Source organism: Thalassophryne amazonica, chromosome 19 (genome assembly GCF_902500255.1).
Source record: "Thalassophryne amazonica chromosome 19, fThaAma1.1, whole genome shotgun sequence".
Classification (NCBI taxonomy): Eukaryota; Metazoa; Chordata; class Actinopteri; order Batrachoidiformes; family Batrachoididae; genus Thalassophryne; species Thalassophryne amazonica.
In genome coordinates, this window is record NC_047121.1 from 57673744 (window position 1) to 57690003 (window position 16260).

The 16260-nt window shown below is 41.6% G+C and overlaps 1 protein-coding gene across 1 annotated transcript in view; it reads left to right on the forward strand.

Moving 5' to 3' along the window:
* The window catches only part of strn3 (striatin, calmodulin binding protein 3), a 35469-nt gene that overhangs the window by 17599 nt on the left and 1610 nt on the right, over nt 1-16260 (forward strand). The window contains 14 exon segments of the mRNA XM_034159795.1: nt 89-192; nt 1229-1302; nt 1380-1458; nt 7372-7411; nt 7413-7544; nt 7661-7687; nt 7689-7811; nt 8724-8859; nt 9395-9405; nt 9407-9535; nt 9625-9800; nt 11986-12033; nt 14812-14933; nt 15088-15255. Coding sequence (XP_034015686.1) covers nt 89-192; nt 1229-1302; nt 1380-1458; nt 7372-7411; nt 7413-7544; nt 7661-7687; nt 7689-7811; nt 8724-8859; nt 9395-9405; nt 9407-9535; nt 9625-9800; nt 11986-12033; nt 14812-14933; nt 15088-15255 — 1369 coding nt within the window.

The following is a 16260-nucleotide window of genomic DNA, read 5'->3' on the forward strand; positions in this document are numbered from 1 at the left end:
CTACATTTGAAACAATCATTGCTGCACTGCCACCTTCAGGCCGCTGAGCAACAACAATGACGACAATGAATTTTGTTTTTCTCCACAGGCCAGGATAGCATTCCTGCAGGGTGAGAGGAAAGGTCAGGAGAACCTCAAGAACGATCTGGTTAGAAGAATAAAAATGCTGGAATATGCATTAAAGCAGGAGAGGTAAGTAGGATTTTATTTACTGACAAGTTGTAAATATCATGTAATGGATCATAGCTGATCTGTGAGGACCTCCCCTTGCAGTTGGAACACATATGAACCGCAGACTTAATTGCAGTGATGATGTGAAATACAGATTTATTCTCGTGATGTTTTTATGACACTCACACTGACTGTAAAATACTTTGTTACAATGAAAATAAGAGACTGTCATTTAATTATAATTTTCTCTTTTTTCCTCCTATAAATGACATCACGCACAGTAATGTTGATTGATTAGATTAGAGAGAACTTTATTAATCCCTTGTGAAGACTCCCTCAGGGAAATTGAGGTTCCAGCAGCATTATATAGCAGCACACAGGGTAAGAAGCACACAGGGGTATCAAAAGTAAAAGTATAAAACAATTTGCAAAATGTAAATATAAATACCAGAAATACTACTCCTTACTGACTACTACTGTTCCTTCTCCCTTCCATCCCCTGTCTTCCTGTTATCCTGGGGAGGTGATGGTCTAATGGTTAAGCTGTGGGCTTGATGGTCACAGGATCCTCGGTTCAAATCCCAGCCTGACCGGAAAACTCACTAAGGGCCCTTGGGCAAGGTCCTTAATCCCCTAGTTGCTCCTGGTGTGTAGTGAGCGCCTTGTGTGGCAGCACCCGACATTGGGTGAATGTGAGGCATATTGTTAAAGCGCTTTGAGCATCTGATGCAGATGGAAAAGCGTTATATAAATGCCAGTCCATTTACCTTTTTTTTTATTTACTCCTCCTCCCCCTGAGTGAGGAGTTGTACATTTTGATGGCCTGGAGGACTAAGGTTGGTTGTTCGCTTTATGACAGCCGATAAATGTGTAGCTGATTCCCAAACACTGCTGCTGTGAGTGTTTGCACCACCAGATTCAAATTGAATCTGTGATGAAGAGAGTTTTTATGATTACAGGAGAGAGTTTTAATATTAGATAAGACATAAACCATGTTTGGAAATTATGTGACTGATGTTGTGAAAACTGAATTTGGACACTTTTTTTCTCCTTACAGGGCAAAATATCATAAATTAAAATATGGAACGGAGTTAAATCAGGGTGAGATGAAGATGCCGAGTTTTGCATCAGGTATGTGGAGTCCGCTCTGAAGCAAAAACCAGGTGTGTATTATGTGGAAAATCACACAAATGCTGTTTGTCCTGCAGACACCAAAGACTCTGAGGTCTCGACCGTCCCTGCCAACAGCCAGCTCACATGGAAACAAGGAAGACAACTACTGAGACAGTAAGCAGACAAACACGAGTCTGTCCTCCTGAACCCGAAACACTGGGTGAAACTCCAAGAAATATTTAGATTTTTTGAAATGGAACACATGAGCTCCACCACAGAATGTCAAAATGATGAGTTGGGAACTTTTTTTGACTTTTTAGGTTGTGATTATCAGAACAAGTCAGCTCCTCCTTTTTAAAAAAAATTATTTCCATCCACTATAAACAGTATGTGGAACAGAGTGCTGAGCGTGCACGTGCACACATACACATACTCATAAACATGAAAGTGTGACAGACCCATCTTATCACTGACAGACATCCCTCTTGGGCAGCCGATTTTCAGGAATGCACTAACTGTTTAACTCTCAAGTGACTGCGTGGGGTCATTTATGACCCCCAGGCGTATATTTGTGTGCACCAGTTTTCTATCAAGAATTTGTCAATCTATTTGTCCTGCATTTGTTCATAGAATTTTGCAAGGATCAGCTGATCCGTGTGGCAAGTATAATCCAAACTTGTGCGGAGTCACTTTTGACCCCGGGAAGATCTGAGATTTTTGACATTATAGCATCAGATGGTATTGTGATTTGCCAACTCCGATCATTATATTTTTACTGTTTTGCAAGCAAGCCTGGCCAACAGGCCTAGAATAGCAAGATGTACAGCTGCACAAGCACTGAGATTGATTCTTGATGCCCAGAGTGAGGATGAAGAGGATGATGGACAAATATATTAGAGAGTGAAATAAATACAAAGAACCCTAAAACAATCATTTACAGTGGTCCCTCGCTATATCGCGGTTCCCCTTTCGCGGCCTCGCAGTTTTGTGGGTTTTTTTTTTGGTTTTTTTTTTACAGCGCATTGTGTTCTGCGTCCTCATCAGGCGGGCCGGTCGGCATCACCACGATTGCTCTCACTGCCTCCAATGCGCTTACCGAGCTCGGTAAGCGCTGCAGTGGGCCACTCACACCGCCCCACTGTCTGCTGTGCGGAGTTGCGGCCAAAATCTGGCAACATGTCCAGAGACTACGCTTGCTGTTTTGATGCAGAGCGCTCCAGCAGCCCGCAAGGATAGAATCTTGCGGAAAAATCCGCAGCGCTGCCATGGTCTCGGTAACCGCAGCCGCAGAGCTCTGTCGCCACTGAGAGAGGTTCCTTTTAATGACTTGGATTCTTTGCGGATCCCGCATCCGTCCCGCAACGGTAAACACCGGAGGCAGTGAGTGAAGAAAGAGCATGCACATTGTGTTCTGCGTGTGCCTGTTATAAGAATCTTCTCACCCAGAAGAAAAAGAGCACCGATGACTACCCATAACTGTGTTCTTCACTCGGAAAAGACACCTGCACCGAGGTGACCCTCAGTGGAAAAAACATGCCGCGGAGTGGTGCCACGATGAAGAGGCATGATCAGAGGAACTGCGAAATACTGGTCAGTCAATATTAATAATTTCTTATGTGTCCAACCTCATAGGTTGATTGTTACAATTGAATTCATTAGTTCTAAAGTCATCATAATTATTTATAGGAAAATAATGTTTTTATTTCTCAAACAAATGTTTGGGCCTGAAAACACCGTTTTGATCTTTGGTTTCATTCTATAATACTGGACTTATTTTTCTACTAAGGTTTGAACTTTGAGAGTGTTTACACACAAGAGAAAAGTGAGAAAATGTTAATGCCTGTTTGAGAAAAGTGTGTAAAGTGTGTAGTGAGGGGTTTTACAGGCTTAAAACATCTATATAATTGTAAAAAAATAACACTTACTACTTTGCAGATTTCGCCTATTGCGGGCTATTTTTAGAACGTAACTCCCGCAATAAACGAGGGACCACTGTATACAGAAGTATTCCAGTGAAGTAAATGGGGTCATAAATAACCCCACTCAGTCATATTGGTCGCTAAAATAGCTTGGTTGCTTGAGGGTTAATCACACATGCAGACAGGTAGTGTTTTGAAATGTTAGTTCACGTGTTAGCCACACGAGTATGAATTCATAAATCACAGCCTGTACATAATGCAGTTTACATAATTTATGTGTATATGTATTTTTGACCTCCGTCAGCTGACTGTGAATGGAAGGGTTCATGTAATGCCCCAAAAACCCCTGCCTGTTGGACTGCTTTTGACATGTGATTATCCAATTAAGACCAGACGCAACATGTTGGTGTGATACAAGCTAGAGCTCCACGATATGACCTAAAATTCATATCGCGGTATAAATTGAATCCCTTCACAGTAACTGTATATATTGCAATATAAACCTGAGTGTAATAATTATGTGTTTTGAATACCCTTAGCAAAGGTAAATTGATAAAATAAAATAAATAAATAAAAATGACAAAAAAAAAACAGATATAATGTAATTTTGAAAACATTTATTGTGCAGATCTCAAAACTACTGGTACAATTTGGTGGAAGGTACATCTAAGATGCAAGCCTAGATTTGATGTTTTGGTGAAAGAATTAAATAAATTTATGGTCAGCGGCTGAAGTTTCATCTCTTGAACACTAGATGACACACCCACTCTGAATACATGAAGTGTTTTCAGGACGGTCACTTCCTCATTTACAAAACTCAACACAAAACCACCAAAACATTTTATAAAAAATACTTCATATACTCATATTTGAAGTCAGTCTGGGTAAATTGACATTACCTGGCTGATTTTGTCTTTCTGCTCCGGTTAAAAAAAAAAAATCACTGTGTTTTTACTTGTAAATGTGGCGCTTTCTCATATGTTTGATTCAGGTCGTGACGGAACCTCCGCCTTCCCTCAGTGCATCCGGCTTCTCACAAACTTACATGAACAGCAGTGAGAGTCACCTCATCTCAGAATACCCCTCTCCGCTGCAGCAAACTGGTTCACACACACAGCCGCTTCACAGAGGCGTTTTCCTGGATCGCAAAACTCCGCGGCTGTTATCGGGATTAGTTGGTGGAGTCCAAAAATCTCTACCATCGGCCAAAATTATGCCATGTACTGATTAAATCGCGCAGACCTAATGCAAGTGAATTTTGAAAATCTTGTTAGAAGTGGCTTTTCATAAGCTAAAAATAATACAAAATATAGATCAAAAGGGCTTTTCAGTATTAAAATCAAATATCCGCTAATGGCCCGGTCACACGGCACTTAATGAAGGGCAACGAAGCCTAAATGAAACAAGAAATCTGGACTTTGGTTGGCATCGTTTAACCTTCACGCAGCTTCGTTCCTACAGCTGGCGCTTCGTAGGGATTTTTAAACTGGCTTATCGTTTGTTTAGTTTTTGCAGCATTAGCTTTTAGTGTGATTTCGTTCGACCAGCTGAATGTTTTCATACAGTGCAGACACCGGTTTGTGAGTGCTGCTGCGTTCATGTACCATTGGAAATTACAGGGCAAACTCTGCCTGTTTGCTTGGAATTTTTAATCTGCCTGAGGGATCAGCTTCAGTGGACTCAGGCACCTTATATATGCCAGAATTAATCTTTTGTGTGGATACAATTAATTATTTTACCAAAAATAAAACAGTCTAACAGTTCAGAGGTTTTCAGGAGGTGATCCTTGATTGCTACGTATTTGTTCGCAATGCGGGGGCTTTGCAGGAGCGCGATCAGCCGCATTGTCGTAGAGCTGCTGAGGGCTGTCACTATGTAATAAGATTTCGTGTTGTCTGTGGCGATCTCGCAGAGTGAACTGCACCTCAGTTTGTGCAAACCAGGTGGCAGTTTACAGAAGTGTGACTTTGAGCATCAAGTGTGGAAAAGGTTTCAGCAGCAGCAGACATTCGCATGTGAACAACTTTGATTGGTGATCAGAAACACCAGGGTTTTGAAAAAAAAAAAAGAGAGAGACAGCGCTACCCCCCCAACCCCCAATGCTGAAACAAGAGAGGGGAGTTTTAAGTTTGCTTGTGACTTTAAAATGCCAATATTTTCCACTTTTTTGGGGGGTGGGGTGGGGGTGGGGGCACAGAAGGACTCTGAACTTTGCAATCTGATGTTCTCAGCCCTGACAAGGAAGCAGTGCATCCCGCTGTACATCTAGAAACGAGAGTGCCGTTTGTTTTACCATTTTGAGAATGGAGCGCATTTCTACAACGCAAAAAAACAAACACCAAGGCAGGAGTGTGGCAAGGGCTACACACATGACAGTACGCATACAGTAAAAGCAAACATACACAGCTGCCATTAAATCTACAAACATAACGACCTGCGAAAAACGCAGAGTACACGCACATTTTGGGTGTACAGACAGTGATTAGAGTTTTGGTATTTGAGAGATTTGAGAAATATTTGGTGTGTTTGAAGTGTGGAGTATTTAGCATATGATTACTGTGGTGGTGGGTTTTTATTTTATAAAAATGAGGCATCTTATGAATGTTGAGCAAGCGCTTCAGTTTTTGTTTTTTCTTTAATTGGAGCAAGACAGAGTGCACAGCGTATCATCAGAATCTGAACCAGACGGTGAGGATTCTGATGATGAAGAAGATGATCCTTCTTGTTCTGGACAAGCAACCAGAGCAGGTGGATCCACCAATGTGCTCACAGATCTTCGCAGTGGGTCGGATCGCGCACTTGTCTTTGCAGCTTCTTCAAGACTGAGGTGCTACAGAGCTCCATCTCACCGCTGAGTCCTAGAACGCAGAGCAGGATGCAGACACACACTGCTCCAGCAGTGGCTCCAGGCGCGTTTTGTTTAAAGCGTGGAGATCAGTGCTATCTTCGGTTTCATTTTGTTCCTCTTTCGTTCTTTTTTCGCTCTTGAGTCACAGGCTATTTGATGATGGGGAAAGTCAAAAGCTCATTCGTCTGCCTTTTCTTAACGATTTGTGACTTTTTTACTTTTTTCCCTTCGTTCATGAATCATATGCCATGTAACCGATCCATAAATCCGCAATACAGATCAGATGCAGATCAAACTTGAGGCACCTTGACACTTGCACGAATTTTTCGCCTCCACACTGCCGTGCAATTCGTCGTGCCAATGCGTGTCATTAGATGACACAGATTTGACCCCTGCACTGGCACGGTATCTTGCATGCCAATGAGTAAACTTGTCATAAACTATGCACGCAGTAACACGCATTGACTCCCAGTGGCACACACTGTTTGCAAATAGGTTGCGCAGTGTTCATGGCTAGTTCAGGGAAGTGGCGCAAAATTTATGCATGCCAGAAAATTTTGAATATTACAAAGTCTTCTTTGTGCACTGGCACACAGGCCCACAGGTTACATCAGTTTTCAACGAGTTTACTCACTGATACGCTAAATTATGTGCCAGTGCAGGGATCAAATTCATGCAAGTGTCATTGAGAGTGCCAGTTTGCACCTCATTGTCGCAAATGAGAGTGATTGAGGCACCTTTGATTGAGATATAATGCAAAATATACACCAAATGGGCTTTTCAATATTAAATTCAAATGTTCAGAAAATCCACAATCCAGATCAGATCCATATCAAACTTTGTCAGGTGATAGTGAGTACCAGTCTGCACAGAGTAGTTGGTGCACCGTTTGATTAAAATAGAATGTAAAATATACATTAAATGGAGTTTTCAATGTAAATTTAAATGGTCACAAAATCTGTAATCTGGATCGGATCCAGATCAAACTTTTCACTCGATAAAGGATACATCCTACAATACACTCTCAAACATATATATAAATCAATCTTTTTTGTCAGAGTTATGAATATTTTAAAATTTATTTTGATGTTAAAGGATAGGGGTTTTTTTCCAAGATTTTTCCTGACTTTGACCTTTGATCACCTTGAAAATTGAATCGGTTTGCATATGAATCCTCCTGTACAAATTTTATAACGATATATATGAAAAATTGTGGGTTATAGGCTGTTCACAAAGACGCAAACATACAGGGGTGAAAACATAACCTATGTCTAATTTTGTTGGTGGAGGTAACAACCAAAGTGTTGAAACTATGTCCAGGTACCTCCATGAAGTCGGATACACAGACACCATCTTGGACTGTTCGTACTCAGAGGGTTCGCTCTCTGCTTGGCCTATCCGGTTCTGAGCAGAATGGATCTCTGTGAGAACAAGACCTGCAGCACTTAATCAATGGGACGGACCGTCGGAAAGAGGGCAAAAGGTTTGTACGTGCACAAACGTTCACGCACGTGTGCATGAAATGGTGCTTAATATTTTTTTAAAACTGACAGTCAAAAATAATTTGTGGTTTGCTGCTCAGTAACTGGCATGTAACTGTGACCAGGAGTCAGGTGATGTTTTAGAAACGTTCAACGTTCCTGGAGAACGCAGATGACAGCGCTGAAGACGAGATGAGGAGGGAGACACTGATGGACGACATCAGCACCAACAAACTCCACCGTGCCAAAAAAACACAGAGACCAAGGTACCCACACCTTGTTTCTTCTTTGGTCTCTTCCACTGTGTTTTGTTCCTCTGTCCTGTTTGTTTGTTTCAGCTAGAGTTCTCAGTGGTTCACCAATCTGAGTCTTGGGCAGTCTACAGAAGGGCTCAGTGATCCTCTGGACAGACCTGGTACCAAAGAGATTCATTTATCTGAATTCACTGGTTCGTGTGCGAATGTCACATCCATAGTCTAAGACCAGAAGCACCACGACTAAAAAAGATCAGGTCTTCACAGCATCGGTGGCTCTAAAGACTGAGGACCCAGAGCTGTGAATGTCACTACTGAAACAAGTGACTCAGCATGTGTGCACTCATCACACAGACACCAGGAATTCGTTGAAAACCTAGATCCAAGTGTGATCCGGGACAGTCACAAACCCAGACACTCAGACTCTTCAGCTGTCTGAGTGCTGTAGCTGTAGCCCCAGAAACTCCAAATAATCCTGGTGCTTGGTGACTAAGCACTGAGAGGAAACCGAGCATTCCAGATAGTGTCGAGTGTACCGGGGAAGAATGCCAGAATATTTGATGGGTTTGATAAAGTGCCAGGTAGGCAGACGATGGGTCCTGCCCCAACAAGTCCTGACAGAGGTGGTATCAGTGAATGTCATCATCAGTTGAAAGAGGATGACACGTTTTGTGCCACAGGAACCATGACATGTTTTTACGTTCCTCTGAACTAGCCCCTCCCCCCTGAGACTTTGACCTTGTTTTTTTTTTTTCCTCTTCAAAGTGGTAAGATTGTTTTCCTGTAATAGCTGATGTGGTTTTATTCTCAGACTCGGTCTTTGTGATGCCACTCTGCTCCTTATTCACATCAAACACAGGGATAGTCCTGGTATCTGGTAGATTTGGGAAGTAGTTCCAGCAATGGAAAGATTTAAGGTCCTTGTGAACTCCTCCAGGTGGTGAATGAGGGTTTGGCCTCAGAGGATGACGCAGACACAGAAGAGGCGCTGAAGGAGTTGGACTTTCTGGTAACAGCTGAGGATGGTGAGGGAGCAGGCGAGGCCAGGAGCTCCTGAGACTGGACTGAGTGGGGTGAGAGATGGATCTAGTTTTTATCCCCCCACTGGCCGAAGGCCTGAAGGGAGATTAGTTGTGGCGATCTCTGTCCATCCGTCCATTTCGAAAAGGGTATAAGCATTCTGAAATCAACTCCTCTCACATTTTTAGGGGGAATTTTGTGAAACTTGGTACACGTCCTTGTTATAGGTTGGTAATACGCATATTATCATTCGTTCAAGTTGGGCCCATTTTACCAGTCATGCCCCTTGATTAACAAACCTAGACGCTGCCATTTCATGAGTTGGTGTCTGCATTCTTGAAATCACCATCACCATACCTTGAAATGTTCATCAGAGTGTAGTAAGGGCTTGTACCAAACCAGGATTTGCCAGCGGGGGATATTGTCTTGTTCAGTATGGAAGTTCCAAATCTGAGTTATTTACTTCCATAAAGTGTTATTAATTACTTATTGAACACACTTTTGCTCTTTGTTTGCTGTTTGTTTCAGGTTTAGATAAATATATAGTTGTGTATTTGGGGAGGTTTTTTTTTTCCTCTTTCTTTGCAGCGGCACCTTTAACCGTTTCCCCCTGGTGGGGGGAAGGCCTTCCTTTTGGGGGGGTCGGATGATGTTTTGGAGAGCGTGCTCGGCTTGGGTGACCTTGCTGACCTCACAGTCACAAATGATGAAACAGACTACAGCTACGACGTGAGACGACGACAAACGCATCGAGCTGAAGCACGCAATCGGGCTTTAATCTGATTGGATGATTTTGTTTTGGTTCCCCCCCCCGTTAGCTGCCATCAAAGGAGTCTTCATTCAGGAAGACGTGGAGCCCCAAGTACACATTGCGGAGCCACTTTGACGGTGTTCGAGCACTCGTCTTTCATCCCGTTGAGCCCTGCTTGGTCACAGTGTCTGAGGATCACACCCTGAAATTGTGGAACCTCACCAAGACGGTTCCTGCCAAAAAGTACGTGAACATAGATACCGACAGCAATTTCAGCATCATTAACTACACTCAACAAAAATATAACGCAACACTTTTGGTTTTGCTCCCATTTTGTATGAGATGAACTCAAAGATCTAAACTTTTTCCACATACACAATATCACCATTTCCCTCAAATATTGTTCACAAACCAGTCTAAATCTGTGATAGTGAGCACTTCTCCTTTGCTGAGATAATCCTCCACTCACAGGTGTGCCATATCAAGATGCTGATTAGACACCATGATTAGTGCACAGGTGTGCCTTGGACTGTCCACAATAAAAGGCCACTCTGAAAGGTGCAGTTTTGTTTTTGCAGGGGGGGGGGGGGGGGGGGGGGGATACCAGTCAGTAATCTGGTGTGACCACCATTTGCCTCATGCAGTGCAACACTTCTCCTTTGCATAGAGTTGATCAGGTTGTCAATTGTGGCCTTGGAATGTTGGTCCACTCCTCTTCAATGGCTGTGCGAAGTTGCTGGATATTGGCAGGGACTGGTACACGCTGTTGTATACGCCGGTCCAGAGCATCCCAACATGCTCAATGGGTGACATGTCCGGTGAGTATTGCCGGCCATGCAGAACTGGACATTTTCAGCTTCCAAGAATTGGTACAGATCCTTGCACATGGGGCAGTGCATTATCCTGCTGCAACATGAGGTGATGGTTCTTGGATGTAGGGCACAACAATGGGCCTCAGGATCTCGTCACGGTATCTCTGTGCATTCAAAATGCCATCAATAAAATGCACCTGTGTTCTTCGTCCATAACAGACGCCTGCCCATAACCATAACCCCACCCGCCACATGGGCCACTCGATCCACAACAGTGACATCAGAAAACCGCTCACCCCACAGCGACCGACCACACACACTGTCTCGCCATCTTCCCTGAACAGTGTGAACCGGGATTCATCCATGAAGAGAACACCTCTCCAACGTGCCAACGCCAGCGAAATGTGAGCATTTGCCCACTCAAGTCGGGTTACGACTACGAACTGGAGTCAGGTCGAGACCCCAATGAGATGACGAGCATGCAGATGAGCTTCCCTGAGACGGTTTCTGACAGTTTTGTGCGAAATTCTTTGGTTATGCAAACCGATTGTTCAGCAGCTGTCCGAGTGGCTGGTCTCGGACGATCTTGGAGGTGAACATGCTGGGATGTGGAGGTCCTGGGCTGGTGTGGTTACACGTGGTCTGCGGTTGTGAGGCTGGTTGGATGTACTGCCAAATTCTTTGAAACGCCTTTGGAGATGGCTTATGGTAGAGAAAATGAACATTCAATACACAGCAACAGCTCTGGTTGACATTCCTGCTGTCAGCATGCCAATTTCACGCTCCCTCAAATCTTGCAACATCTGTGGCATTGTGCTTGTGTGATAAACTGCACCTTTCAGAGTGGCCTTTTATTGTGGGCAGTCTAAGGCACACCTGTGCACTAATCATGGTGTCTAATCAGCATCTTGATATGGCACACCTGTGAGGTGGGATGGATTATCTCAGCAAAGGAGAAGTGCTCACTGTCACAGATTTAGACTGGTTTGTGAACAATATTTGAGGGAAATGGTGATATTGTGTATGTGGAAAAAGTTTTAGATCTTTGAGTTCATCTCATACAAAATGGGAGCAAAACCAAAAGTGTTGCGTTTATATTTTTGTTGAGTGTATGTTCAGGTAGGCGATCAGCATTTTCCAACAGTTCCTCATGTAGACAGTAAAAGACGTAAAGCTTATTTTAAACTTTGATCTGTTTTGATCTTAAATAAGCTTAAAGTCAAACTAACAGAGGTGATTACTAACACATAATGAAACAAAAAGGATGAAATTGTTTTAAAAAACAAAAGCAAATAGTTGGATAGACGGATGGACAACTGTTTGTTGTGATTTGGCGCTATATAAATAAAATTGATTAATTGATAGAAGAACTGCACAAAAGCAGCTTAATGTTGGTGTCATTTCTCTCTGGATGGAAAATCGGTAAAACTTAACATGTCCTCAGTATTATTTACATCTAATTTCCGCCTAAATCCTGAAACTCGTCAGGACTTACTGGGGCTTGTCAGGACGGATGACGACGTAAACGGACCATGTTTAACTGAATTTTTTTAAATGATGCTGGTGGTCATGATGCATTCAATAACCATCTATGTTTTATGTCTGGTGTTTTTCAGAAGTGCCTCTTTTGATGTCGAACCCATCTACACATTCAGAGCTCATGTGTAAGTATGTCAGCGGCCACACATCAAACAGATCCTGGTACCTACAGGGGAACCTCTGGTACTAGTTCCTTTTTAAAAAAGATAAAGGGTATTTTCAAGGACATAGAACAGTTTTTTCCCCTCTGGGGTCCAGGGTATAATTGGCCTTTTTTTTTAAACTACTTTTGATTTTACCTTTATAATTTACCTTTAAAAAGTATTTTATGTACCTTGTTTGGTGTCATTTTTTTTAGCACAACCTCAGCTTTGTGAGTTTACAGTTTTTTTTGTTGTTCTGTTTTTTGTTTTTTTTTGTTTTTTGTTTTTTTTCTTTCACTCTAACATATTGTATAACACAATGGACCTAAATTCACACAAAAACATAAAATCTAAGAAGAAAAAAGTTTTTTGTGAAAATCATAAACATGTTTAACAACTATTTTATAATTTAAAATGTAAATATATGGTGAGGTGATGGTCTGGTGGTTAAGTGTTGGGCTTGAGGTCAGAGGATCCTTGTTCAAATCCAGCTTGACTGGAAAATCACTAAGGGTCCTTGGGCAAGGTCCTTAATCCTCTAGTTGCTCCTGGTGTGTAGTGAGTACCTTGTATGACAGCATGCTGACATCGGGGTGAATGCGAGACATTATTGTAAAGAGCTTTGAGCATCTGATGCAGATGGAAAAGCTCTCTCTCGCTCTCACCATTGTTTATTTTTTTTTTTTACCATATAAATTGTATATTTCAAAGATATGTACAAATGTAGCAAACAAAGTTATATTAAATGCAGGAAATCAGAATTGCCTTTATTGTCATTGTAATTTACATTGCAACAAGATTTGAGTGCAACTCCAAAAAGGTGCTTTCCATGGTGTGAGTAATTTTTAGCAAAATAAAAGATTATAAAATTTAACAATAAATTATTCAGAGTATATGTACAACTAGATAAACATAAGATAAATAAAATGTGGACCTAGTAAAATGTAAAACAAGAATTGTATGCAATGCTTTTTTGTACAACTATTTACAAAACAATCAGATGTCACTACAAGATTTAGAACGTAAATATAAATTGTAAATTTCAAAAGCATATGTACAAATGTAGCAAGCGAAGTTATATACAACTATTTACATTAAAATGCAGTAAGTGCTAATGTGAAAATTTGTTTGTTTACAAACTAATCAGGTGTCAGAATAAGGTGCCACACAAATGATTTGTGCCACTCAAAAAAAAAAAAAAAAAAAAAAAAATCCTTTCCAACACAAGACAGAGGGGCACATCACAGGCCTGACACTTCCAGGGTGTGTCATTCCTCCTGTTGTCCACCTGGAGGCAGCATTGGCACCTCAGTCTGCCTTTGGTGGCTTTTTGGCCAGGATCTTTGCCTATCGCAATAGGCACAGGAATGTGATTCTGTCTCCTGCTCTGGAGCATACCTGCCTTGTTGGTTCCACAAAGCTGACACACCAGCTCCACCATGAAATCTTTGTGTGTCATTGGCTGTACCTGCTTGACACTGCTTATCTCACGGTGCAAGATGAATGCATTTGTGGTTGCAATGTGAAGGAAGTGCAGTAACACAGCCCTGTACAAGCGAGCAGTTTTTCTATAGGTGAAGTAGTATTGAATCAGTTGATCAGACAGGTCAACGCCACCCATGTTCTTACTGTAGGCCATTATAGGTGTATGATAGGCATGATTTGGTTTACAATTAAAAGGAAAAGCATTCCAGGTCCTACTTCCATGTCATATTCTGTTATTTCAACATTATCATTGACAGTTCAAATGAAAGGTTGAATATAGAATCATTTAAATATGCCCTAATTTTGAGATTTTTTTTTTCTTCCAGGAGATGCTGAAAATGTGTCATTATATAAAAAATTAATTTGGTTTCTGGGTCCCCACGGGGCCCTAGAACACTTTTCCTGGGGGCTACACCCCCAGACCCCCTGCAAATTTTCCTTGGATTTCACAGTTTTCATTTCACAGTCCTGCAAATGTCAAAACTGTTTGATCGCTTTCTTGTCTCTGCACCAAAAACACCCACAATTTTCTTCTTCCTCAGCAACCAAATGACGTGGCTTGGTAATCATTTATGATTGGTTTAAGTTGTGCATTTTCCACCAATAATAAAGAGAAATTCCTAAGGTTTTTTCCCCTTTGTAGTTGCTGCGGCCATAGATAAGAGAAAGAGCAAGAAACTCCTATTCACGCAAGTCTTGCACGCTGCACGACCAACCCACATGGGGTTGGTGATTTTGATTGGTTTAGGTCTGGTGTGCCGATCGACTGCTTGGGCATGCAAACACATGAAAAAAAAATCTGTCGCACGACTCGAGAGGATTTAGTGCTGTTGTAACAGACTGATGCAGAAGGTGGCAGCAATGCACCAAAAGGATGCTGGCTGCCGTTAAATGCCATAGAAGGGTTCTTCTTCTATGGTGGAGGACAAAAAATTTAAAAATTATAATTTTTATTCTGAGTTGGAGGAGGATTATTTTTTCCATTTATTCGAATAGCAAATCCATTGGTTTTATCTGCAATGTAAATGTGGCTTTACTGAAGAAAGGGAATTTAGAGCAGAATTTAAAGGCGATTCACAAGAACTACGATGCTAACATCCCAGCTAAACATGTTTCTCCAGGTAAAACTGGAGTTGTATCAGGAAGGGCATCTGGCGTAAAACCAAATATCAGTGCAGATCTGGCTGTATCCGCTGTGGTGACCCTGAACAGAATGATTCTTTGAGGTGATGATGTGATGCTGCAACAGATTTGTTTCCCTCTATCTTCCCCTAGTGGGCCAGTCTTATCACTAGCAATGACCTCCAGTGGCGAGCAGTGTTTCAGCGGTGGCATTGACTCAACCATCCAGTGGTGGAACATCCCCAGCTCCAACGTCGACCCCTATGACACCTACGGTAAGCAAGGAAATAGGACATCTGTGCATCTGAGTCCCTTTGAAAATGTTTTTGATGTTCTAAACGCCATATTTTCTTTTAGTTCCACACTTCCAACATAACACAAAATTATTTTTGACAGTGTCTGCTATTTTGAATCCTCTGATCCAAACAGATCCCAGTGTCCTGGCAGGGTCATGGGTGGGGCATACAGATGCTGTTTGGGGATTGGCCTACAGTGGCATCAAGAACCGCCTCCTGTCCTGTTCCGCTGATGGAACAGTCAAACTGTGGAACCCACAGGAGAAGAACCCCTGCATCAGCACTTTCAACATAAACAAAGGTGAGGAGACAACACCTCCTACTGGACAACTCTGGATTGCAGGTGTTGTAATCACTCAATAATCACTAGGGATATAAGGTTTTATCTATCTATGCCATTATCGATTCTGCTTATCGATCCGATTCCTTATCGATTCCCTTATCGATACCTCGTGAATTTTGTACTAAAAGTAGGCTTTACAGGTTTTCTATGTATTTCCTTGAGTCTTAAAGTAAATAAATATGAAATTAGTCACTGTATCCTTGATCTCTGGACATAAATAAAAATAAACAAAACTGTGTTTCGCTTTAAAGTTATTCAGACTGAATTCTATTGTTCTATCTTGACTTGTCAGAGAGCCGCGCAACATTTGGAGCTGTGTGAACAGAACGGAGGACGATTCTCGTTTCTTTCTCGCAACGAGACAGGAGTCCCAGTTAGTAACTTTAATCCGCACAAAAGTGAATCACGACTCATTCAGGGATGAAAGTGGTGAAAAACAAAAAAAGCTGAAACCCAAAATTACCCCCTAACACCACCTGCACGAAAATGTTTGGATTCTAGAAGCTCTGAAATGCAATCTGGGACTATTCCAGACAATAAACTGGAGTGAGTGCAGCATTCATTTAGGTGAGAAAAAAAATACAACTTTCCTTATTCGGATTCATTCCAGTAGTATTCTGTTCTTACTAGGATGCAGCAGTTTTCTAGTTTGGCAGATAGTTCTGGAGAAAATCACTGAAGAAATTAATACATTGAAAATATGGTTTGACCGAAACAAACTGTCATTAAACTTAAATAAGACAGGGATGAAATGGAGGTGTAAGAGTCACTAGGTGTTCACAGGAAACATTTATTTCTGTATGTATTTATTTATTTATGTTAGTTGCTATTATATATTTTCTGTTGTTTCTATTTAGGTTCTTTTTGGCTCTTTCTCTAAAATTGTATATAATAATCATTAGATAATTAATATATAAGCAAAAATAAATTTAAGGAATATTACAATTTGAAAACAAATGCACC